The following is a 26,627-nucleotide window of genomic DNA, read 5'->3' as shown; positions in this document are numbered from 1 at the left end:
TTATTGCTAGAAAATCTAAAGGCTGGGATAAATCCCAACTTTCTCCCACTTGGCCTGCAATAAACATTTTGGCCTACCTTAGGGATCAAAACCTTAGGTGATACTTCAAACCCACCATTACTCATTCCGTTCAGTAAAAACTACCAATAACAAATCATGTAACCATTAGGTCACCAACTCGACCCAATAGCCTACTCCATGATTATATCATCGGTAATTCCTACCAACATGAATGTAACGCATACATGCATGAAAACGTAAATATAGTCCATAAACAGTCAATCAGACATTCTACCTCTTACCAACAATCCATAAAAATGTGTACAATAACATAATGGAGCGGTAGAAAATATAATCATTAAACCAGAATCAGAAACCAAAGTGTATATACATAAATGTATCTGAATACTTGATGCAGACTCCCACTATCAAAAGCTACAAAAACTGTCCACCAATCCCATGCGCGCTACATGCTCTCTAAAGAGCTTTGGTGACAAGCCTTTGGTCAAGGGATGTATATATATAGGCCCAAATAGGGATCCAATGTACAATGACTCCAATACCCCTAATGTTACAAGTAATGGCGAAACTACCCTAACACATCACTCAACACTTCCAATCTAATACATATCACTCTTTAAAATTCCAGTGGGTGTGACTAAGAGAATGGAAAGAATTCAAAGAAACTTCCTCCTGGAAGGAAAAAAGGTTAAATCACTTAGTCAAATTGTAGGCGGTGTACCTCCAAAAAATGGAGGGGTTGGGCATTAAAAATCTTACCTTGAAAAACAAGGCACTTTTTGTGCAGTGGCTATGGAGATTTGGAGAGGGTAACAGTCCTATAAAGGAAGGTAATTGGTAGGTAAAAAAAGGTTAGGTAAGAGATAAAGGCCTGAGGACTTGGAAGTCCGTAAGTCCTGCAGTGAAGGAGTTTGAATCGGGGATTAGGTTAAGGTTAGGGGAAAGGGAGAGTAAAGTTTTGTGTAAAAAGAAGAAGAAAAAAATGAAAGGAGAAATATTGGTTTCATCTTACTTGGAAACACGTTCTACATCTTCATCTTCATTGTTTGTATAAACTGGTTTCACCAAAGTCTTCATCTTCATGGTTTACACGAATGACACTAGAGCCAAGGAATCCGAAGATACTTGTTCGCTCTAATAGATTCAGCTACTCAGGCTACACTCTACAGGGACCAATTGACTCTCCAATTTTCAGCCACTCTTCTTCACAAAGTCACCCAACTAGCTTAGACTTGTGTATCCATTTTGCTATAACAGCCCCTATAAGAGTTCACCTGCGTCACTCGTGCAGAGAAAGAGAGAGCAGTGGAAACTTTGAAATGGAAAGGGAAGTTACCGATTTCTTTCGTTCTTGATCATGGTAATGAAAAAAATTTCATAAGGCCTTGTTTGGATTGAAGGAAAATTTTTTATGGAGGAAAATCTTTTGTCAGGGAATTTGTCTTTGTTTCCTCAATTGAGAGGGAAATGCTCTAGGGAGATCATTATAAATTGCAGGTCCCTATAATAAAACTTGAACTGTGGTGGTGCACATCACTTTCATTTATGTGTAATTAAACAATTGGAAAAGTTTTTCTTCTCTTGCAATCCAAACCATTCATTTGTTGGGCAGCACATGGATTGTCTCATGATGCTCTGCTCTACAAGTTCAGCAGCCTGGATTGCAGAAACACATCCCTATTTAAGTTGTGCCCAATAAATAAACAATTTGGATCATCCAATGAAGTGGGCCCCATTGCATTTTTTAAGTGTTGTATTTGTTCGGCCTGTTTCTAAAAGTTGCATCCTAAAATTCCACAATTTTGCATATGTTTCCATAAGTTTCTATGATTATACAAGATCTCCACCGAAATTTCTAACCGAAACTGAAATGTTTCCAAAATTGAAATTTAAAACCTTTTTGGCCCCAACCAAGGTGCAAGCAAGCACTCACATGGACGACTGTATTGCAGAAAATTAGATGTGGGACAGGATAACGAAATGAAAATTCCACTCAGTCAATATGCATGCGTGGGGTAGCATAGTTTGGGGCTGGGTAAAAGTAAATAGAAGCCTTAAAAAATCTGAATTTAACAACCTAATAAAGCTACTTTGTGTCCCTAAAATATGTTACATTTCAGAGGTTTGCGAAGATAAAAAAAGTAAAAGTTCCAGATCCAAGTGGAGTTCAAAATGAAATCCTTCATGTTCCCCAAGCATGGGTCCCTATCCCATGAAGGAGGAAGATGTGGCATGCTCTGGTTGCTACCAAGGTGCAAGCATTCATATGGACGACTGTATTGCAGAAAACTACATGTTGGACAGGATAAAGAACAGAAATTTCCACGCAACAAATGTGTGTTGTGTGCAATGCAGAATCTACCTAACATTTGCTATTGCATTGCACAGGTGCTTAAGTAAGCGGTTTAGAGTTTCATAGCCAAGAACAGTAAGAGGTGTATTGGAAATCTGGCATTGCAAGCATTTGGGCAGAGGATGGAGTGGATCATATGGAAAATGACCCCCTTGGCTGTGATGGAGAATATAGAAAGAGATGAGTCTAGCGTTCAGGATACATACAGCTCATTGAAATCAGTGGCTTCCAAGATTAAGTTGAAGCCTATTAGTTGGGCATTGTGTAGAAAAGAATTTAGAGGGGGTACCTAGCATGGAACAATGCCAAGAAAATTGAAGGAAAATTCGGTAGGGAGACATCTGAAGAAAAAGATCAAAGGTGCAACCACCCCCTCCGAACCTCATAAAGCTGAATTGCGATGGTTGCTCTCTTGGTTGCCTGGTCCGGCAGGCAATGGCGGAGAGCTTATGGGCCTCTTTGGTTTGCAGGAAAGTTCTTTCCACCTAGATAAGCCTTTCCTGGAAAAGCCTTTTCCCTTCCATTCCTTTCTTTGTAACTGTTTGGTTCAACAAATAATGAGGAGAGGAACTCTTTCTTAGAAAGTAATTCTTTTCTTTAGATGCATATCAACTGAGAAAGAAAAATGAGCACTTCATGAGAGATGAGGAGGAATTGTTAAATTCAGGCACATCGATCCCTCCCTTATCGGTGCACGAACCCTCGATGATTGATCAAACATCAAATGTTATCGAGAGTTTGTCTGTGCTTGATCTCATGAGGCACCTAAAAATGTTGTTTGGTAAGAAAGTTCAGGCCGAAGAGACCAAAGTTCACCTATTTATCTGAGACTATTCGTGTATAGAAGCTTTACATTCAATTCACTCTTATAGTCATCAAAACAAACATAATACAAGGTAGCTAACGATTAATAGAAAAAGTCCACACTAAGCCAAATGAGGCCCGACACACAAATCATGAAAGACCAATCTGTAACCCATCAAAGTCAAGCATAAACTGATGATACCCAGCAGAAATTAAGAACTAAGCAAAAATCCAGCCTTTCACATGCCCCATTATTAACCAAGAAAAGCCCACACTAAAAATCAGAAAAGGCCACTAGAGCTATGCACAGAAATTAAGAAGTCGTTGATTAGCAACTCCACAAAATAATTAGACTAGAAAACAATAGGAAAAATACGTCTGCAATTCATCAAAATATAGTGTAACAAAAACAGACATGAGAAAAGAAGCAAAAACCCTAGGTAAACAGGAAAGGAGTGGTACAATAGAAAAAAGGAAAATAATTGTCGGGCAGTTAAACATCCCAATAAACCCCCTTTCCAAGCTAGCTTCTGCAACTTTCAGCATTTTTTCTTCAACTTCTCTCATTTGCAGGGACTCTGCTAACTCATGGTGCCCTTCTCTTCTCCGTTTGGTTGCCCGAATTTTTTTGATTCTTGGGATTTTTGTGGAACAAAAAACTTCCTGGGAGATTGGTGGGAAGAAAAACTCCTTGGAAGTATCCAGGTAAAAATAATATCCCATGTTTGGTTGACCGGACTATGGTGGGAAAAAAATGCTTTGTTTGGTTGCTTTAACTGTTGGGTTGGGAAGAAAAAAATTCTTCTACAAGCTTAGTGTTGGTTCCTGGGAGTAGTTTTTTTTCCTTCCTGGGGTTTCGTGCAGGGTTATTTTGGTTCCTGGGATTATTTTGGGCCCACCAACCAAACGTGGGTTTCCTGCGGAAATTCCACAAAAGTCCCAAGAGTCAAAAAAATTCCGGCAACCAAACGGAGCTTAATGATTTTCGGAGTTCTTCAAGGGATTGATGTATGAACAGGTACAGTAAACCCCATGGGCCGGTCTCTTAATGATTTTCGGAGTTCTTTAAGGGATTCTTGTATGAACAGTCGTATTAAACCCTAGGGTACGAAGAAAAGATGGGGGGAGTTGTTGCTGTTATATTTCCCGATTTCGATTTCTCAGGCAGTCGGCCGGTTTGCACAGAGACGGGAACTTAGGGAAGCGGCCAGCAATCGACTGGTTCGGTCAGTTCAGGGGGGCGGCTGAGAGTTGCGGTGTTTGAGTACGGGCAATGGTCGGGTAACTTCGTGAAGAGACGAGTTGGTTATGCTCGACATTTCTTTCCCCGTGGAAAGGAAAGGTGCATCCCACCTTTTTAGAAGGAAAGATTTTGGGGGAAGTTGGATGATATTTTTACGAAAATGGAAAGGCACATCCATCTTGATTTTCCTTTCCTTCTATAACCAAACAAAAAAGAAAAGGCTGAAAATATGGAAAAGGATTTTCTTTCCATCTCTTTCTACCCTTTTCCAGCAAACCAAACAGGCCCTATATGGATGCTAATTGAGAGGTTCAAAATGATCGGGCGAAAGTGTACAACGAACCTTCTAATTGGAATATGAGTTTTTAGGACAGAATTAAGGGGAAAACCTCATTTTGAAGGTGATTTATCCAATGTCATTTCTTGAGTGAGGGTGGCAAGATGGGACCTTGGAGCCTTGGACAATATGTGAGTGAGACAAGAGAATTAATGAGAGATTTCATGGAGAGATGTAAAAAACATACCTAGAAGCATGAATGAGTTGGCTGATAAACTATCAAAATCAGGGATTAGAAGTGAAGCATTTATCATTTCAAATCAAATCAATTTCTTTATCTCCATAAAAAAAGAGTTTGTGAGAGTATTCTGTTATGTTGTTAATGCAAAGTATATGTAAGAATCCAAACAAGTACCAAACGAAAACAAGGTGAAAAATCAAGACTTAGCATAACTGTTTGTACATCACTGGAAGCAAAAGGACATGCATGTGTACACAGTAACATTAATAGACTTCTAAACTTGAATCCTAACACATATAAGAGCCAAACTTGCAAATTATTGAACCCCTCACGGGTGGAGGGAGCTCATCATTGAGTTTAAATCCTCGATTGCTTTCATCTTCTTCTCATAATTTTGAAAACAAGTGCTGTGAAAATCCTTAATTAGATACTTGGAATGGAGGTCCTTTCCAATTCCATAGATTTTCTATGTAAAGATATCAAACACCTTTTGCTCCTGAATCTGAAACAACATGACATAGCTAAATGTCAAGACAATCTTCATCGAAAATCAAATTCCCAAAAAGTCCAACTCATCTAGCAAAATTTGAACATGCGTGAAGAAAGAAAAGAGTCCTTAGCCGTAACTGAATTAGAACACATAGCTAACAACTGAACTAACTTTGCTATATTATTTTGTTATGATTTTTCCCTCCCAAGACCCACAACGGTGGGAGCCTCGTGCACTGGGGGTGACCTTCTTTTTCCAATTTGGTGGAATTAACAGTAATCTAGATTTTTTTTTTTTTTTTTTTTTTGGGGGGGGGGGGGGGGTGGGTGGGCGGGGTAGTTTACAACTACAAGACCATAAAAACATTCAGTGGAAAAAAGAACGATTTCTCCTCAGGGGAGGGAGTAGATCGAAAAGCAGAAAGCGTAGACATATTTTCCTATCAACTTCTGACCATACAAGCTGACCAAGTTCATCATTGGTTGAGTGCCAAACAAGCCTAAAATCAATCTCGTGACCCACTATCCATAATTTGCTCAATCGCATCTGCAAACCTCCAAGGATGAATGGACACATTTCTGAACCACTGAAACACATTAACGGTGAATGGGGCCTACCAATGCAGCTCCTCCACCTCATCGTCTTCTTCCTCGACTCCCCAACCTTCTACTTTTTGTGACAGCCATGGTGGCCACCTTCACTAGCCAACTAGAGACGAACTCCTAGCGATTTCCTCACAATCTTATCCCCCCTCCCACTCGCCACTAGCCTGTTATGAGTCGGGGAAAAATGTGCCCAACCTTCATGATCGAGAGCCTTGACTTCAACAAGGAAAACGTCTTCCTCCACCTACAATAGGGTCCTCTCAGGCAGAATCTCAGCAATCGTGCATACCAACGAAGACTGAAACCATGCCCGCATCTTCCATCATTTCAAACCTCGAATTTATCTCAAGTTCTCAACAACCCTATCAAGACATTCCCCCAAATGTCTGACGATCTCGGCACTTCAAACATGGAGCGGAATTTTGATGAATGAAAACAACTAACATTTCTTCCGAATTCCACTGTTAGCAACCCATTTCCTCAATTTGAAAATTCCTACAAGCTCTCCCTTTGATTTCCTATTTAGTATCGCATTAGCATCTACTGTTCATACGAACACTGATAGTATCTCCTCGCCCTTCAAGTTAACCACCTTGATGATCGGAGGATCTACTTTAATAAATCATATGGTTTCGCCTCATATATGTTTATCGACCCTGATTCTCCAAGTATGCAATTATTCAGGAAGATACGCCTCTTTAACACAGCCTCTTCGTCCGCCCTCCATTCTCCGAAGACCTAATTTTCATCTATGTGCTTTACCTCATAGAAACCAATGAAATATGTGCTTTGCAGCTCCAAAAACAATTGAGGGACCACCTCACTCAACTTGCAGCAATGAACCTTAGAGATCTTAGCCTTGGTGTCACAGGTCAGCTTCAGAGTCTCCATCATGGGAGATTCATATATCAGAGTCTCCACACAAGCTAAAGTTCCAATCTGCGTCAACAACTCCATCACTGCTCCTCTTATTATACTTAAGTTTCTTCTTTCTCTTCATATATCATCCTTTCTCACCCTGAGGGAGCACATTGACAGATACCTTATCCTCAGCTCCTTCATCTAGTTTGCTTTCGGCCGGGAACTCTAGGTGTACACTGACACTCATAGGTAAAACTTCCTCCAACTAAAGTTGAGGAAGCCACATTCGTTATACTCCCAATCTCCGGCTCTTCTCTACATCAAAAAAGCTATGTTATATGGATTCTTCTAAATGGGCGAAGAATCCAAGTCCAACATGTCTCGGAATCCAAATACTTCAGGATTCTCTAAGACACTCCGAAATCTCTTTTATATGTTTTTTTCCGAATACTACTACCACGACTTTACAATTACCGCATGCTTTGAGTTTTACTCATCCTAATAGTAAGTTTCCTAAATGGAAATAAAGAACTATATCTACTTAACCTATTAGAATTTTCAATATATACTTGTTATAAGCATATTAATATGTAAAATAAAATTCAGAATTGATTAAAACAGTTCGGCAAATCTGCGAATCGTCCTTTTTGAGGTTTGCTGAATCCGACACTTGATACCCATGTCGGATTCCAACACTCGTATCCGTACTGATGCAACATAGCAGAAAATTAATCATTTAATGGAGAGTTCGAACCCTTGAGATCATGTTTGGACCTTTGATGCCAATCTCAATGCCAAAAATCGAATACATATTCTAGCTTAGCTTATTAAAGCTGAATTTATGAGACTTCCCTTGTAAAGGTCATGGTTGAGATGGTCGAAACTCCTCCCCTAATAAAACCTTGAATAGAAACTAGCATGGGGACTTCACTGTAAATCTCAACAGTGACGTTGTAGAGGCATTGTCCAAGCCTAAGAATACAAAGGGCAAGTTTAACACTCGATTTCCATTAGGAAATGTAACAAGGAGCAAAGGAGATGGCCTTCAGAAAGCACGAGCCACTCGGACCAATTGCATTGTCTCGTGACCAAGCTTGGCAAACAAAACCCTCGAAAAAAAGATTCCTTAATGAGTTGGTCAACAACCAGCCTTGTAACTCTCGTTGCACAATTATCAAGCCCGTAAGAGGTTCACTCAGGTCTGGTGGCAAAAAATCCATTGAAAACAATGTCAGACGCAAGATGGGGTTCGCTCTCTGCACAACAGCTAATCGTTGAACCAACCCCGAAACTTTCGTGCAGTGTTTACGACACCATAAAGAGGGGCACAGTCATTGTTCGGTGGTCAAAAATCCATAAAAAGAAATGGCCAATCACTGAGATGTTGATGGAGAGAGGGAGACTCAAAAAAATAAAAATCTTTAACTTCATGTAACTGATCTCCAAAGTTTGTTTTCCCATCCAAAATTTATTGAAGTAAAAATCACAATGTTAGCCACTTAAATGGTTAGAACATAAATTATGATTTTTACTTAAATGAATTGAAAAACTTAAAGTAAAATCATAGTTTTAGTATAAAACCAAATGCCGTCTCAGATAATTCCATGATCAACTATGGCGCATGCCTAGTTCTCTTTAGGAGGTATCAGAGTGGAGTTTTGAATATTTAAGCCCTCCATTTATATGCGACTTCTGGAACGGACCTGATCTACGACCACCCTCTCTTTGCAGTCCAGTTGGAGATTCTTGATAGTTTTAAGGTGTTGTGGCAATTTTCCATGAGGCTTTTATCTCATTTTTTATTCACAGAAAGTTATGATTCACTTAACTAAGTCAACCTAACAAACTATTCTACTCCATCGCCGAACTCAAAAATCCAAGAAATCATAAACGTTCGTTACATCAACATTTATCAATATCTCCACGCTAATCAAAGTCATCCAATCATGCTTTGTCATTAAATCCTAGCAACCACGGCTGCTCATCTGGAAGTCATCCCAACAAATTCTCAATTTTTCTAATCATCAAAATATTCCAAATCAAAATGATTCATCAAATTCTACCAAATGATTCTTTTTCTAAATTATGAGGAACAAATTCAATAGATTCCCAAAATTTTCTCATTACAGCATTCTTTCTGATCAAGTCAATGCACCAAATCCAACCAAATGATTCTTTTTCAAGATTATAAGGAACTGTTAGTATGAAAAATATAAAAAACAAGAGAGCAATCCCCATACACAAGTAATGAATCAAGTCCCATATAGAAAAAGGTAATATAGGCAAACCCCATTCAGGGAGCCTCTATTAGCCAGCATTTACCCTGACAATTGTGAAATTACGTAAGATAACATTTGATTCCTTCCAATCCAACCCAATCACCAACTCCTATAACGCTACCAAATGATTCTTTTTCTAAATTATGAGGAACAAATTCAATAGATATTCCCAAAATTTTCTCATTACAACATTCTTTCCGATCAAGTCAATGCACCAAATCCAACCAAATAATTCTTTTTCAAGATTATAAGGAACTGTTAGTATGAAAAATATACAAAACAAGGGAGCAATCTCCATACACAATTAATGAATCAAGTCCCATATAGAAAAAGGTAATATAGGCAAACCCCATTCAGGGAGCCTCTATTAGCCAGCATTTACCCTGGCAATTGTGAAATTACGTAATATAACATTTGATTCCTTCAAGTCCAACCCAATCACCAACTCCTATAATGATAGCAAACTCCAAATTTCCAATAGCAAACTCCAAATTTCCATCTTATTGAATCATCCAATCATGTCCCTCTTAACAAAGTATCCGCACCAAGGAAGCAGGATTCATTCCCTGGACTGGGGAATCCCGATTCCCCGGAACGCAGATCGGATTCGGGAATCGAATCGAATCCCTGAAAATTGGGAATCGCGGTTCGGATTCGTCAGAACCCCGATTCCCAATTTATGGGAACCCCGATTCCCAATTTTGTGAACCGTGATTCCCAGGCAATTCTTAGGCGAATCCCCGACAAATCCCTGGCAATTCCCAACTCCCCAGCGACTCCCGACGAATCCCCAGCGAATCCCTGGCGACTCTCCGGCGAACCCACGATTCCCGCTCCCAACCATCCCCGGAGCCTTCGATTCCCGCTTTCGATTCCCACCCTGGCAACCTTGATCCGCACTCTAAAACCCAATATTTGCATGCTTCAATGACAGTAACATTAACATCCACAACATACTCAAACGGAAACTCAAACATACAAGCACAGTGCATTGGTCTCCATGATCTCATACTTCCCATGATAACAACCCTTTCCACACACTGTAAAGTTAACAATATGATGCATATAGACAATGATGTCTGGGTGAAATAAGCCATAAACTGTAGCAAAACATAACCTGATTGACATAAAACTTATCAATGAGTTCATACAATAAAACTAAATCTGGATGATAAATAAATAAAACTCAAAAACCAAAACTTAGAGGCTTAATAATTCACATTTTTTTTAAATGAGGCTTGATAATTGACAAATCTAAGCCTATAAGCAGAAAATGATGAAAAACCAACTCACAACCAATCCCGAACACCTAGAATTCATACATCCAAGCAATTTCCAAACTCATACAGTTGAATCCCCCAAAAATCACAGTCAAGTAATCCATGAATCAGTGCACACAATCAAAAAATGAAAACCCAACTCACATGTAATTTCAGAACCAAAAAGTCCCCACAGAGATAGATACAATTTCCAGACCAAACAGGTAAGAACAATTTCTAATCACATAATACATTTGAATTATACACTCAGCGATCCTCGAATCTATATTGAACTATACATAATTTCCTGTTTTTGTTGCAAATTCTCTACATTTTCATTAAGATACAACCCCCTGGATACAAATGCAAAGGTGTGCCACATCACCAACCCATTTACCAACTTACACGACACATAACAAGTAACTATCAACCACAAATCTAAAAAGCATAATCCTACAAGAACTACTTTGTAACTACATCATATACACCATGACATGTATGTAACATACTACTATAGATTAATCTTATAAACCCTAATTTTGCAAACCTAAGTATAAAAATTGTAGAGTAAAAGGCCCTAACCATAAAAATTATAGAGCAAAAAGGCCCTAAGCATACAAATTATTGAGCAAAAAGGCCCAACTCACATACGACACCAAAACCCTAGAAATGAACAAAAACTCCCAACTCACATTCAACACGAAAACCCTACATTTTTTCAGGAAAAAAAAACACGAAAAACCCTATTCAAGGCTAGTGACATTCAAAATTAATCCACTATTATTACAAATAAAAAAAAAAGAAAAACAAAAATATTACCCAATTCATATCTAATGTCAAGAACCCTAATTTTGTAAAACTAATATTACTACTACTACTTAGTGTCGTTAACCCTAAGTTTGCAAGCCTAAACATACAAATTATAGAGCAAAAAGGCCCAACTCACATTCATCAACAAAACCCTAGAAATCATACAAGAGTACAGTCATATTCAAAATTAATCCAAGTTTCTTACGAAAAAATGAACCCAATTCATATCTAATCTCAAGAACCCTAATCGTGTAAAACTAATATTACTACTACCTAGCCTTGTAAACTCTAATTTTGCAAAACTACGAATACAAATTAAAGAACGAAAAAAAAAAAAACCAACTCAAATTCACCACCAAAACCCTAGAAATCATACAAGTCTACATTCATATTGAAAATTAATCCAAGATCCTTACAAATAAAAAAAAGAAGAAAAACCCAATTCAAATCATAGTTACCGGATTCGCTATCCTCCCTCCGATCTGCGATCCGGGATCGCACGATCCCAAACGTGGTTCACTAGCGACCCGGATCACCAAAAATGACGAACCGCGGCGACCCGCAGGAGAGAAAGAGAGAGATGCATATAGACTAAGAGAGGTGGAGAGAGAGCTACAAATTTTATATATTTTGGGTTGAATTGGAACTAGAGCTTTATTTTTCAAAAAATATGTAGGGCATACATGAGGTTTTTTTATTTTTTTTATTAAATGGATGTAGTATGGAGTATGGAAGGATATTCATATATTCCAACGGGAACTTTCTTTTTGAAAAAATATATATGACATACATGTGGTTTTTATATTTTATGTATTACATGTATGTAGTTTGTACTATGGAATGACATTCTTGTGAAAATATATGAAATTATATATGTATGTATATCGTACCGCGTACAGGGCTACCATCGTACCCCGTACCCGTTCCCGTACCACGTACCGGAACGAACCGCGTTCCAGGTAACATTGATTCAAATCTAATTTCAAGAACCCTAATTTAACAAAACTAGTACTTATCTTTGGAGGATACACCATACTTCTCCTGCATCCTTGCAATATCATCTTCTTTCTTCTTCTGATCGACCTTCTTACTAGTACTACTACTACGTAGTCTTGTAAACCCTAATTTTTCTAACCTACGCATGCAAATTAAAGAAGTAGAAAAAAGCCCAACTCACATTTAACAACAAAACCCTAGAAATCATACAAGACTACAGTCATATTCAAAATTTATTCAAGATCCTTACAAATATAAAAAAGAATAACCCAATTTATATCTAACCTCAAGAACCATAATTTTGTAAAAAATTACTCATCTTACTACTACTAGTACCACTACTACTTAGTCTTGTAAACCATAATTTGCAAATCTGCGCATGCAAATGAAAGAAAAAAAAAAGCCCAACTCACATTCAATAACAAAACCCTGGAAATCATACAAAACTACAGTCATATTAAAAATCAATCCAAGATCCTTACCAAAAAAAAACCCAATTCAAATCTAACCTCAAAACTCTAAAATTGTAGAAATACTAATATTACTACTTATCTTTAGTGGATACACCATACTTCTCCTGCATCCTTGCAATCTCATCTTCTTTCTTCTTTCTTCTTCTGATCGGCCTTCTTACTAGTACTACTACTGCTACTACGTAGTCTTGTAAACCCTAATTTTTCTAACCTACGCATGCAAATTAAAGAAGAAGAAAAAAAACCCAACTCACATTCAACAATAAAACCCTGGAAATCATACAAGACTACAGTCATATTCAAAATTAATTCAAGATCCTTACAAATATAAAAAAGAAAAAAAATAACCCAATTCATATCTAACCTCAAGAACCATAATTTTGTTAAAAAAATTACTCATATTACTACTACTAGTACCACTACCACTTAGTCTTGTAAACGCTAATTTGCAACTCTGTGCATGCAAATTAAAGAACAAAAAAAGCCCAACTCACATTCAACAAAAAACCCTGGAAATCATACAAAACTACAGTCATATTAAAAATTAATCCAAGATCCTTACCAAAAAAAAAAGCCAATTCAAATCTAACCTCAAAAACCCTAATCTTGTAGAACTACTAATATTACTACTTATCTTTAGTGGATACACCATACTTCTCTTGCATCCTTGCATTCTCATCTTCTTGCTTCTTCTTTCTTCTTCTAATCTCAAGAACCCTAATCATGTAAAACTAATATTACTTCTACTTAGCCTCGTAAACCCTAATTTTGCAAAACTATGCATACAAAAAAAAAAAAAAAAAAAAAAAAAAACCCAATTCACATTCACCACCAAAACCCTAGAAATCATACAAGTCTACATTCATATTGAAAATTAATCCAACATCCTTACAAATAAAATAAAAATAAGAAAAACCCAATTCAAATTAAATCTCAAGAACCCTAATTTAGTAAAACTACTACTTATCTACCAACACACATTCACCACCAAAACCCTAGAAATCATACAAGTCTACATTCATATTGAAAATTAATCCAAGATCCTTACAAATAAAAAAAGAAAAAGAAAAACCCAATTCAAATCTAATCTCAAGAACCCTAATTTAACAAAACTACTACTTATCTTTAGTGGATACACCATACTTCTCCTGCATCCGTGCAAGCTCATCTTCTTTCTTCTTCTGATCAACCTTCTTACTCATCTTAGCCTGTTGATAATAGAGAACTATCAGATACCGATTGGCCACATTGAACCCAGATAGATGATCGACGGCTGTCTTTGCATCGTAGATATCCTCGTATACTACAAAGGCCGTACCCCTCGTGTCCTTGTTAGTGCCTAAACGTATTTGGCGTATTGCACCGTATTTGCCAAAGATATCGTACATCTCTTCGCTTGATATGTTGAAGGGAAGGTTTCGAACGTATAGTACACGGTTTACTTCTGGTGGTAGCCTTGTGTTACCCTTTCGTAGGCTTATTGTCGCCATTTTTATTCAATTGGAGGATTTTTCTGTCTCTCTTGCTCTGTGGCAAACCCTAGGGTTTTTGTCAGAAGAAAGAGGAGAATGGGGAAATATTAGGAGAGGCGAAAGGATTTAGTAACACAATGTTTTTCGAGGAGGCCTTTTTCAATTTTTTTTTCGGGAGAAATACACTTAGACCCTTGTGGTTTCTGACTAGGACTGTCAATCGGGCTGAGCTTGGGCGGGCTGAGGTGCTCAAGCTCTGCCCATGTCTATACAACGGGCTTCTGGCTCAGTTTGGGCCTGACTAAATTAGAAAATTTGCTTGCCCAAACTCCACAACGGGCTTCAGGTCAAGTTCGGGCTTGCTCATCACCTCTTATTCTCTGCACGAGAAAAGACTAAGCCAACTACAGAAAAGCCAATTTCACAGAAAGCCATTAAACTTGTTGGCTTTGCCATGTGAGAAAAGCCACACCGATTGATTTTTTGCCAGATTTTTTCTTATTCATTTAATAAATCTGAGGTCGAACTATAGCCTATAGGATATGATGATCCAAACCGTTCATATGGAGTGAGCTGAAGAGGGGCAAAATGAAGAGAAAAAAAACCTATTTAATGTCGAACTATAGCCTATAATATATTAATGTTTAAGTAACATATTTAATTAATATCTACTTATTTTTAAGGGCATAAAAAATCTTGAAAAATTATATAGTAAATATATTATCGGGCCCGGGCCTATAATGGGCTGAACGACCCTTGATCAAGCTCAGCCCAAATTAGAGTTCGGGCTTCAACTTTTGACCAAGCTTGGTTCGGCTTGTTCTCATTTTAATTATGGGCGGGCTTTTAGCGGGCTGAACGGGCGGGCTTTGAGGTTGCCCATCCCGATTGACAATCCTATTTCTGACACATTCAACTTAACCCCTAATGTTTAAAAAGTTACAAGTAGACCCCCCTGTGGTTTCAATTTGTATAAGGTAGGCCCGCTCAGTTGACGGTTCGTCCAAAGATTGAAAGGTTAGGATGATCCGATGGAGCTGATTTTTTGGGCACACCCTATCTATGTCAGGGCCATCAGATGAACACTCTGGATCATCCAAACAATGTGGGCCCATACCCGAATCCAAATGCTACCAAAAACACGGTGGGCCCACATTGTTTGGATGATCCAAAGCGTTCATTTGATGGACCCTGACAAAGATAGGGTGTGCCTAAAAAATCAGATCCATCGGATCATCCTAATCCTTCAATCTGTGGACGAACCGTCAACTGAGGGGGTCTACCTTACACAAATTGAAACCACATGGGGTCTACTTGTAACTTTTTAAACATTAGGGGTTAAGTTGAATGTGTCAGAAACCACAAGGGGTCTAAGTGTATTTTTCCCTTTTTTTAATGGTTTGGGGCTTTTGCAAAAGTACTCTTCTACTTATAAAAACAGTCTTCTAATTTGACATTTGACAAAGGGAAGTGATATCCTCACCACCATGTTTTAATAATTGCGGTTACCAATCTTGTCTTTTATTACTTAAAGAGCTGTCAAAGATTTTTATAGTTCCCAGATAGCTCTCACAAGCCAATTAGGAAAGCAAAGACAGGTTGAGTTAGAGCAATTATTAAAGCGTGCGTGTTGTGGTGATATCTTTTTCCTTTAAAAATTGGCATAGCATTTGAATGAATTTTACGAATCAAGTGATGACTGGGATATTTTTGCTAATAAAAGACCAAAATGCTTACTCGGAGATATGTTTTGATTGGGTAGGTCCTACCAACAACTCGTCTCGAAGCCATGCATCAAGTGGGGCCCACCATTTGTCTCATATTTTGATAGGGTAGGTCCCATGATCTTCGCCCAAACTCATGCATATGATGGGGCCCACCATTCTATACCTCATGTGTTGATGGGATGGAGCTCATTAATCTACACCCCCTGCATGTGGTTGGATGAGATGATTTGGTGAGACCCACCCGATCAAAAACATATAATTCAGTGTCACGGATATTTTGGTTATTTTATAGGGTAAGCCCTTTTCAAATGCAAGAATATTTTGGTCTTTTTATGCAGAGAAAAAGGGAAATGATAAATGCGCCCCTTTTCATCACTAGGGACACTCAGCAGCAGTGTATCAATGACTAGAGAGGGGCTGATGTACTTCCCGTCATAAGGATTCAACGGATTGGATTGCCACATACACTGCAGTTGGGTGACCCATGTGATAAAAAGGGGCGCATTTATCATTTCCCGAAAAAAAAATGTACCATGGGTATTTTGGTCACACATTGATGGCATGACCAGATTTGCATTCTTCGCATGACTCTCTTTGTAATTTGTCAAACTAGAAGACTGTTTTTGCAAATAAAACAAAGTAGAAGTGGGAGAACATGAGCAAATACATTCAACAAGAGGTGTACACCCGCAGAGAAGCGTAGTCTCCTCATAGGCATGGTTCCCAGAACCCGCCTCCACAGGCTGATAACGGCCCATCGAAAGTTCCTTTGCTATCACAACAGGTTGAAGCTGTAGAAACGGCAGACCGGATTAACGAGCTGACCATACAAGTTTGTAACCTAACCAGCTTAGTCCAATAGCTATTAGGTTGTGGTGTTGGTCAGCACCAGGTTGTCGAGGATCCTCTCCTGCTATGTCGTGTGGCGGTCATTTGACTGGGGGGTTTATGGGACTTGAGCCACATGTCATTATGCGGTTGCTGCTCGATTTCACCCTCAACATTCATCTTAGGAGCTCCCTTTTGAATTTCAGCACAAATTGCTTCTTCATGTTTGGAAGTTTTTAAAAGTCTAGAGTTTCTAAACTTGATTGAATCCCTAAAAGACGAGGATTTTATGTTTAGACTTGCTAAATTTGAGTGTGGCCATGTATTCTAAGCAACCTTTCATGTTTACAAGGTAATCCCTTGAATTTGGAAACGTTTGGGAAGGGAAAGGTGATTTAAATATCACTTTCTACTTTGATCAAAGTTGCAAAACGAATTTGGGCATTCTAGGAAAGCTCTACGGGTTCTTTTGCCTATAAAAGAGACCCTTGGTCCCTCTTGCCACACACCACAACACTAGAACTCATTGAGAGAGAGAGAGAGAGTTCACTTTTGAGAGGTTTCCCATAGACCTATTGGTGTGCAAGGTAAGAGAAGTATCAAGGGGCATTTCTGGGCCTTCGTCGTGATCGGAAAAAGCTACGAGGATCGTCGGATTATACACGTTCAAGCACAAGCCATGGTGAAAGGTACATCAAACCCATCTCGTTTAAATTCGGGTTTTTCTTTGTTTTCATTGCCAAGATCCAAAGGGATCATTAAGATAATGTTTAGAATAACATTTAGTATCAGAGCAAAGGTTGTAGGCTTTGGAATCGAAGAAAATTCAAGTTTGGATAAACTTATACCAATTTTGCATCTCGCCGGAAAAGTAACTCCGGCCGGCGACCGGTGAACTTTTCCGGCAAGTGATTGGTACCAACATGTTCCTCTCCAACCGAGGATCCTTTCCCTAAAATTTCATTGAAAACCAACGGTCGTATTGTGAGAAACACATAACTAAAGTCTAGTGGCAGATTCTGTAATTTGTATAGAAAGTCTACTATTTTAGAAATAGTCGCTCGGAGAAGTAGGGGTGCGTATTCGGTTAAAACCGAACCGAAAAAACTGAAAAGTTGAAACTGAATATATTTCGGTTACCCAAGATTGGAACCGAAACCGCATAGGTGAGGAACCGAACCGAACCGAAATCACTGAAAATCATTAGATTGGGTCATTGGGTATTTCTTCTTACTGAAAATCAAAGTGGGTTTGATGGAGGGTGAATGGAGAAGAAGATGGTTTGGTGGAGATTAAAATCAGAAGTGGAGATGGAGGCTAGGGAATATGGCGGCTGTGGAGGATTTTGCCAGATTCCGACAAGGGTTCCCGGAGAAGAAGGTCGCAAAAGTGGCTGAAAATGGAGATAGTGGTCGGAAAATGTGCAGAGAAGGTGGGGTTGCGCCGGATTTGCAAGGGGTAGTGGTGGTGGCACTCGGGTGGAGATGAAGGTGGCTCGGATCCCTTCTATGCACTAATACGAAGGTGGCTCCAAGCCATAGTGAAATCTCACCCAAAACCATGGAGGCGAAGGTGGCTCAGATCCCTTCTCTGCACCATAGTGAAATTTCACCCAAAATAATTTTGTTAAAATTTTGTAATGGAGCCATGGAGGAGTGTAATGGAGGTAAAGACTACAAGTCACGTGGGTTGTCATAAGTTTGTTGGAGGATTTTTAATAAACCAGCCCATGGTTTTCAAGAAATGGTATTAGTGCTCAAAAAGTTAAAAGCTGTCAAGAGGCAAAAGCATTTTAAATTAACTAAAAACAAATGTGCAAAGGCCAAAGAGGACAAATAAAAGAGCAAATGGAATCTTAGCAAAAGCCACTATTCGGTTAATCGGGTAGAACCAAATTTTCTTAACAAAAACTAAAGCCAAAACCGAAAACCGAAATTGGTACAAATTATAAACCGAAACCGAACCGAATCATTAAAAACCGAACCGAAATAACCGACCAAATTCGGTTCGGTCAGTTATTTCGGTTTTAACCGAATAGTGAACACCCCTACGGAGAAGATGACTGATTTTTTAATACTAATAAGGGATTTGCTAGCCACCTTCTCCAAAAGCTAATTTGCGTCATGGTTTCGCAAATCATGAAAGCTTGTTTGGTGAATTAAATGAATAAGACAAAGCATGCTAAAAAAAAGGGGGGAAGATAAAGATTTTTATATTCACCCCCTTTATTACATGGAATAGCCCACTCTATTATGTTCTCACTTTACTTTTCATTTACATGAGGTGGTCTAGGGTAGTTAATGGGGTAATATCTTTGTATTAAAAAAAAAATTTGATTTCTGTTGGGGCAACAATAAAAGGGGGTGGATTTATCCGAAACTTGTCTTGACCAAACGGGTAAGAATTCTTCCGACTGCCGATTCTGCTCTTTTTCTGTCGTTTCTTGATGAAACAAGACCGGTTCCAGGATCCTCTAGGTCCCCTCTACCTTGTGTAAAAATTTCAGGGGTATTGTCTTTCGTTTTCTACAAAATTTGAACTTTTTGGCATATTTAGGTTCCCCCACTACAAGCTTTTTGAAGTCATTTTTGGGAATTTTTTTTTACAAGATAGGATTGTTTCCTAGAATTTTTCGGCGTTCCGGATCCATTGGCATAGGTTTTGAAGCCATCTGAGAATCAGATCTTATATCTCATGTGTAAATGTGCTTGTGGGCCTCTCTTTGTGAGTAGGTTTTGGACCCTATAGAGTTGGAGTTCTCACAATTGATACTTATTTGATCTTAGACGCCTTAGTTGCACAAAATATCTTTTTTGTCATATGCATGTCTAGTTTATTTTTATGCACCCAAATACACATTGTGGATTTTTTATATGCCCTTAATGATCTATTAACCCTTTCTGATTTTTCATTCTTGAGGTTTGAGGCATACTATTAATTGGGTACATATTAATTTTATTATTGGACATGAATTTAATATGAAGATGTGCTTTTAGGCTCCTTTTAGAATATCCAACTATATTTTAAGTGTACTTTTGTGTTTGGATTTAGTTGTGCATTTTCTGCGAATGACCTTTGGATTCATGCAACAAAGTTTTCAAAGGATTCCTGATGTTTTTGAAACACAAATTAAGAGCATAATATATGTAAACATACAATAAGGGATTGAAAGCTTATGAGTTGCATTATTAGTTGGTTGTGGTTAAACACCGTTGTTGCAAGTATATCTATTTAGTTTCCCTTGTGCACCCAACTATGGTTTCTACATGCTCATTGTTCACATAAAAGATTTTTGTGCCTATATGTAAATGATTATTTGGATTCATGCAACAAAGTTTCCAACGGATCCCTATTGGCCGGAGGAACAAAATGAAAGGCTTACATATGTGCATACTGTGAGAGTTTGCAGTCTTGGAAATTGCGTAAGGGCTTTGATCGGCCCAACGGAAGGTCATTGCTCCTATGTAATTTTTATGTATGTGGTTGCAAAATTTCATAATTGTAGCCTCTATGCATGTGATTGAGATATTGTATTTTCTAAGATAAATACTTCGTTGGATTTTATCTTCTATGGCCAACTTTAATGATGCAATCTCCTTAAAGTATTGTGTGTGTATGTGTATTACAATCTATTTTTTGAGATCATGTTCAATTGGCTACCACCCAAAAAGGAAAAGGTTTAACTCAGCTAAGAATGCTTGTCCGAGTTGTTTGGGCAGTATAAGGAAGTTGCAAATGAATAACCAGGCTTGAAATTCTATTCTGCCCAACGGTGATGGAATTCCTAGTGATAGGTTGTTCATTTTCACTTGTCTCGTTGCGAGAGCCCTCTTTGTGTCGTGGTTCGGCCCAACGGAAGGGCCACGATGACAAGCCGGGTGTCTCGGCAAGGTCACATGAGGATATTGTTGGTGATCTTGTAAGAATCTAACAAAGTTAGATAAATTTATCAAAATCTGAATAATAGATATTGAAAGTGAGCTTGTTAGAAAATTTAGGTCCATGACATTGAACCTTAAATGTGTCTATTTTGGATACCTGATTGTAGGACATTGGTTGAAGAAAACCTAAGAGAGTGATATAGCAGATCAATAACGTTCCTGAAAGACAAGCCCACTGAATTCACATATGAAGAAAAGTTGTGAATAGTGGGAGTGCACTAATTGTATTAGTCTAAAAGCTCCATCTTGACTGCAATCCGAGATGTTTATTCTAAGTCGGAATGCAAAGGAGGTTGTGAATGCAGCCGATGAACTTTTCAAATGATCATTCAGGACACTCAGTAGTACCCTCAAGATGAGATTAGATAACTCTAAGGTGAGTTGACCAAAATGGTCTACATGAGCATATTTTGAAGTATTGGAGTTTGCACTCTTGATAATGCTCACTCAGAGGTCTTTTCTAAAGCAACATATTGAGTCTAGTAGATATAGTGACCTAGTAGGGTCAATTGGTTAGAGATTAAGACTTAGTATTTAGTGTCGCCCTTGTGGTAAAGGGAGGACACATCAAGTAACAATACCTTAAGTTTGTGATAGTTGTAAAATTGTGGTAGGACCCTATTTTTTCAAGTAAGTACTCCTAGAAATAAATTGCTGGATAGATTCAGATCCTACTATCCATATTTAAGTTTTATGTGAGGATTCTTATAAGTAGATTTTAAGTAGAGGAAAATTGGATCAATACATTAGGGAATGAGAATAAAGTACAAATTGAGGCCGTTATTGTTTTTTGTTAATTTCTGAATACGAGTTTCATTAGTTTCAGAAACTTTATTTCAGGAAACTTGGTTCTTTCAGCTATGAATCAAAGTTCGGAAGCATGGCGAGTTCTTTCTGATTTTTCACTCCCATTCAGTATGTGAGTGGTTCATTTTCGAAGGCAATCCATAAAGATTCGATTGGTTTCTTCTTATTATCATACTAGAATCACCTTACATGAGAGTAAGATAGTCACTAATGTTGAAAATAAGCAAATCAAGTGGATAGGAGCTTATTAAAATTGGTGGCTCAAACATTATGCCACATATCTGGTTGATGGTTGGTTGAAAGGAAAATTCCAAATTCATTTGATTTTACTGATTCTAGTATTTGTATGGGGTACATTAAAGGAAAACAAATAAAGGTAAGGGTCTAAGGGTGTCACTTAGAGTATCGGTCCACTAAAGAGCATTTAGGTAAGATCAGTAGACCTTTTCTGACTCTGAAGGTTAGTGAAAGAGATCATTAATCTCTGACCCTTATAGTTTAATTTTTCAGTTGTTGTTATTTATCTCTTTAAATGAAGGCTAGAAGCTATGGTCTGAGGGTTTTGATCTTATATCTGCAAGAGAACAATATTGCTGAAAAGCGAGACCGTACTCTTATGGACAAGATTATGAGTATGTTCTGCAAATCATCTTTACTTTAGGGGAGATGCCTTTAAGACGGCGGTGCAAATCCCAGCTCGAATTTCCTAATATAGTTACACTTGAGACCCTTTTAGTCTTAGTAGAAAACCGATGTTAGGATATTTGCACATATGAGGATTTATTGGCTGAGGCTAAAATCTACAATTCCTTAAAGTAAGGAGTTAATATTTAAGTGGTTATCATAAGAGGTTTAATGGTTTTTTTTTTGTTTTCTTGTCCTAGATATAGTACCTATATCATAGAGATAAGATATGACGAGCTTGGAATAATGGCAACCTTAGTGGGAGAACCTTGATCCCACCTCTTCCCATCTAACTATAATGAGTGATCAGTCCGTTCAGTGGCTTGACGCCATGAAGGAAGGGCTGCTCTCAATAGAAAGTAACAAAATTTGGAAACTCAACGAGTTGCCAAATGGAGTCAAGCCAGTTGGCTGTAGGTGGGTCTTATAAGACTAATATTTGACTCCAAGGATGACATTGAGATGCATAAAGTAAGACTGGTTGCAAAAGGCTACACTCATAAGGGAGGGATACAATTTAAAGAGATTTTCTCTCCAGTTTCAGAGAAATACTCTTGGTGTATAGTCATGGTTTTTTGTGACTCATTTTGTTCTGGAGTTGCACCAGGTGTCTCGGCAGCGGTGCTTAAGTTTTTACATATTAATAATAGGATTTGGGTGATGTCATGGATAAATGAATATATCTTAGGGACAGTGGAAGTGATACCATCATTTTGGTATTTGTGGGTTAATGGTGTACTACTCTTTAGTAGTATCATTTTGTCCATGTTGCATTGAGACCAAGCAAGCGCAGGCTCTTGGCCTGGGTAATTCTTCTGCCCAAAGGTGATGAATTACTCTAGTGCCATGTTGACTGTGTCTTGTAAGGAAACTTGGTATAAAAGATCTAGGTGGAACATTTTTGTCTATGTTCACCTAATTAGTATTCAAGGATTACTGATATTATCTCAGAAAGCCTATAATAAGGAGGTCCTTGAATTATCAACATGGATAAGTACCCCACTAGTGGTTCCCCTTATGGTTAGTGATGATATATTCAGTTAAGTTTACAGGTCCAGAATTGAACAAGAGCAAATACAAGAGAATTCTATATAGTTCCGCATTTGGGAATCTCATAAATGCTTGAGTTTGCACCTGTCTCTACATAACTTATATGGTGGGCCAGCTTAGAAGGTACTAATGTGATCCGAATGGATCATTAGGAAGCTACCAAGAAGGTTGTGTGTAAGGGGCTGAAGACTCACATGTAGTAGATTAGATGACCTAAGGAAATTGGTTAATCTAATTCTGACTTTATAATTGTCGGACACCTAGAGTTCTGCTTAAGGATATTTTGGCAGAAATTCTTGAATCGTGGAAGAATGTAAGATATACACCATTAGTTACTTCCACCTTGGTTTTTGAGTTTATGGTGTATTGCAAGGCCTTAAGCTATATCTTGTAGTTCTGGAATTTTATCTCAGGGTGTTACCTTGTTGATATTCGACAAGTTACTGAGAATGTGTTGTGATAATTCCGTTGTGGTTTTACTTTTCCAAGAACGACAAATAAAGTAAGGAGTCAATGTTTTGACATATTGTTGTGAGGAAGATAATTCAGGATCAATTAATGTCTATTTAGTACATAAGTACTGCACTTATGTTAGCAGATCCAATAGCGAAAGGCTTACCATATGGGGACATCAATGACCATAAAGCGCGCATAAGGTTGGTGGGTAAGGCCGATTACGTTGGGTGGTGGGAGTCTGCATAAAGGTTATAGACATTGTAATGTGATCACTTTTGAGATTTTGATCCTGATAAAATAAAGTTGTCTGCTTTTCCATTATTTGTATAGTGCACATTGAATGGATGTTTTTATAAGTAGAATGTTGGTAATGACATAAAGTGGACCATGTTTAATTCATGTTGGTAAGTTTGCTACCATTGTGACCGTGGGGAGGTCATTGGATAATTTAACTCTCCAATGATTACACGATCCATTGTTAGTACACTTATTGAACGGAATATAAAGTTATGAAAGGTATAAAGCCCATGCAGGCCAAGTGGGAGACTGTTGGAAAGTTTCTAAAAGTCTAGAGTTTCTAAACTTGATTGAATCCCTAAAAGACAAGGATTCTATGTTTAGACTTGCTAAATTTGAGTGTGGCCATGCATTCTAAGCAACCTTTCATGTTTATAAGGTAATCCCTTGAATTTGGAAACGTTTGGGAAGGGAAAGGTGATTTAAATATCACTTTCTACTTTGATCAAAGTTGCCAAACGAATTTGGGCATTCTAGGAAAGCTCTATGGGATCTTTTGCCTATAAAAGAGACCCTTGGTCCCTCTTGCCACACACCACAACACTAGAACTCATTGAGAGAGAGAGAGAGTTCACTTTTGAGAGGTTTTCCATAGACCTATTGGTGTGCAAGGTAAGAGAAGTGTCAAGGGGCGTTTTTGGGCCTTCGTCGTGCTCGGAAAAAGCTACGAGGATCATCGGATTATACACATTCAAGCACAAGGCATGGTGAAAGGTACATCAAACCCATCTTGTTTAAATTCGGGTTTTTCTTTGTTTTCATTTCCCAAGATCCAAAGGGATCATTAAGATAATGTTTAGAATAACACTTCACGTGTGCATTAGTAATTTCTCCAACCGCCTCCTACTTTGTGCAACTAAGAATTTGTCCTACTAAACTTGATTACCAGACTGGCATCAGACAAGTTGAAGGCTACATGGGACATCCAACATGAAACCCCTCAATGAGTGTGAACCCCATGTCTCCTTCTTAACATAGGAATTAACCTGCTTGAGGTTAGAATTTAGACCACAAGATGTAGAGATTCTAACCGATAAAAAATACAAAAATGATATAGGAATCGTGAGATAATCCATGCTAAACACATGGAATGGAGAGGTTTCTCCCATATACCACTTATACTTATTTTGATGGAAAGTAACCTCGACAATCCATTTTATTTCTGATGACAACAACTTGCACTTGTTTTTGAATTCATGTCAGAATTACACCGTACAAGGAAAACAATGAAAATACCCTTCAAAGCAGTTGCATCTTCCTTCTTTAATTTTTTTTTCCAGTTTTTCATCTCCACCACCGATGACCATCATTGCAATTTTGAAGAGGAAGATGTAGAGGACGAAGAATAAGAAGAAAAAAGAATAATCAACGCCAAAAATAATGGAAGGCGTAGAAAAAAAATGGAAAAGAAGAGGAAGAAGGAAAAATGAAGAATCGGCATTGGAAAAAATGGAAAAAGAGAAACAAGAAGGGAAGTTGGGGTTGGAAAAAGAAAAGTTGGTGAGATTTTGGATAAAAACAGTGAGATTTGTGGGTCAACTCAGTAAAATGGGTACCGACTCTGCAAAATAAGTGGTTAACTCGGCAAAATCGGGGGCCGACTTGGTAAAATAGGGGGTCAACTTGGTAACATGGGGAGTCAACTTGGTAACATGGCAACTCAATAAAATGGTAGGGGGGGGGTCGACTTGGTAAAATGGCGGACCGCGTCGAACCCATTTCCGAGTGGACGCTCAAATCTTATCGCTTCAACCCCAAATCTCATTATCTTTTCTTATTCAATCTCAATCTTCCCTACTTCCTCATTTTTTCCCAACATCTTTCATTTTTCCAGTATCGATTCTTCTTTTTCATCATTCTTTTAATTTTTCCAGTGTCTTTGTTTTTCTTCTCTTTCATTCCCTTTATTTTCTTCTCCCCCCCCTTTCCGAGTTGCAGAGATTGTCGGGGGATGGTGATGGGAATTTAACCAAAAAAATAACGAAGAAGAAGAGGGCGTTTTAGTCTTTTTCCCAGACTGTCATGCCACGAATAGAACACATTTCTATGCCATTTACCGTTATTTTCAAATAATTTTAAATCTAAAAATAAATAAACTAAAGAAAATCGAAAAGGGAAGTTACTCTCTCTCTCTCTCTCTCTCTCTCTCTCTCTCTTTTTCAGTTTCCTCCCTTCGCTCTTTGGCTAGCAAGTGATGGCCGCCGACCAAAGTAGCGCCTAGTAAACGAGACGTTCACATAAGGGGTTGTTTGGATAGGCGGATTTTAGAATATTGAATGTCCTCAAAATCCTGGATAGGAGACAAGGGAAGGAGACCGACCGTCGTTTTTTGATTTCTCCCCTTCTTCCGTTGAGCAAGAAAGTAGGAGATCTTCCCGTGTTTCCAGGTTCTAGAAATCTCAGGATGGGAAGAGATTTCTAAAACCTGATTTCTTACTTAAAATCCAAGATTCTAAAGAGGACTGGAGTGGAATGTTTGGAAATCCGTTTTAGATTGAAGAGGACTGCCATGCCTTTCAAACTAAAACCTGGATTCTAAAATCCACGTATCCAAATAGCCCTTAAGATATATAGGATTGGTCAAATGTGATGTAAAGCTCACCGACCATGAAAACTCCCATCAAATAACCATCAAGGCTGTCAAGAAGATCAT

At 38.2% G+C, this 26,627-nt stretch overlaps 1 protein-coding gene across 1 annotated transcript; it reads right to left on the bottom strand.

Moving 5' to 3' along the window:
- Positions 1-13,714: 13,714 nt before the first annotated feature.
- On the bottom strand, positions 13,715-14,359 carry LOC143882779 (RNA-binding (RRM/RBD/RNP motifs) family protein). The gene has a single exon (XM_077386201.1). The coding sequence runs from the start codon at positions 14,200-14,202 to the stop codon at positions 13,828-13,830; it is 375 nt and encodes a 124-aa protein (XP_077242316.1). The 5' UTR covers positions 14,203-14,359; the 3' UTR covers positions 13,715-13,827.
- Between the last annotated feature and the right edge of the window lie 12,268 nt (positions 14,360-26,627).

Source organism: Tasmannia lanceolata, unplaced genomic scaffold, assembly GCF_043159265.1.
Source record: "Tasmannia lanceolata isolate RefF3 unplaced genomic scaffold, GAP_Taslan_0.1 ptg000002l, whole genome shotgun sequence".
Taxonomy (NCBI): Eukaryota; Viridiplantae; Streptophyta; class Magnoliopsida; order Canellales; family Winteraceae; genus Tasmannia; species Tasmannia lanceolata.
Note: the sequence above shows the minus strand (reverse complement) of the source record. Positions and strands in the feature narration are given on the sequence as shown.

Excerpts from the sequence above, each read along its gene's own strand:
- LOC143882779 (XM_077386201.1), bottom strand. The coding sequence starts at position 14,202 with ATGGCGACAATAAGCCTACGAAAGGGTAACACAAGGCTACCACCAGAA.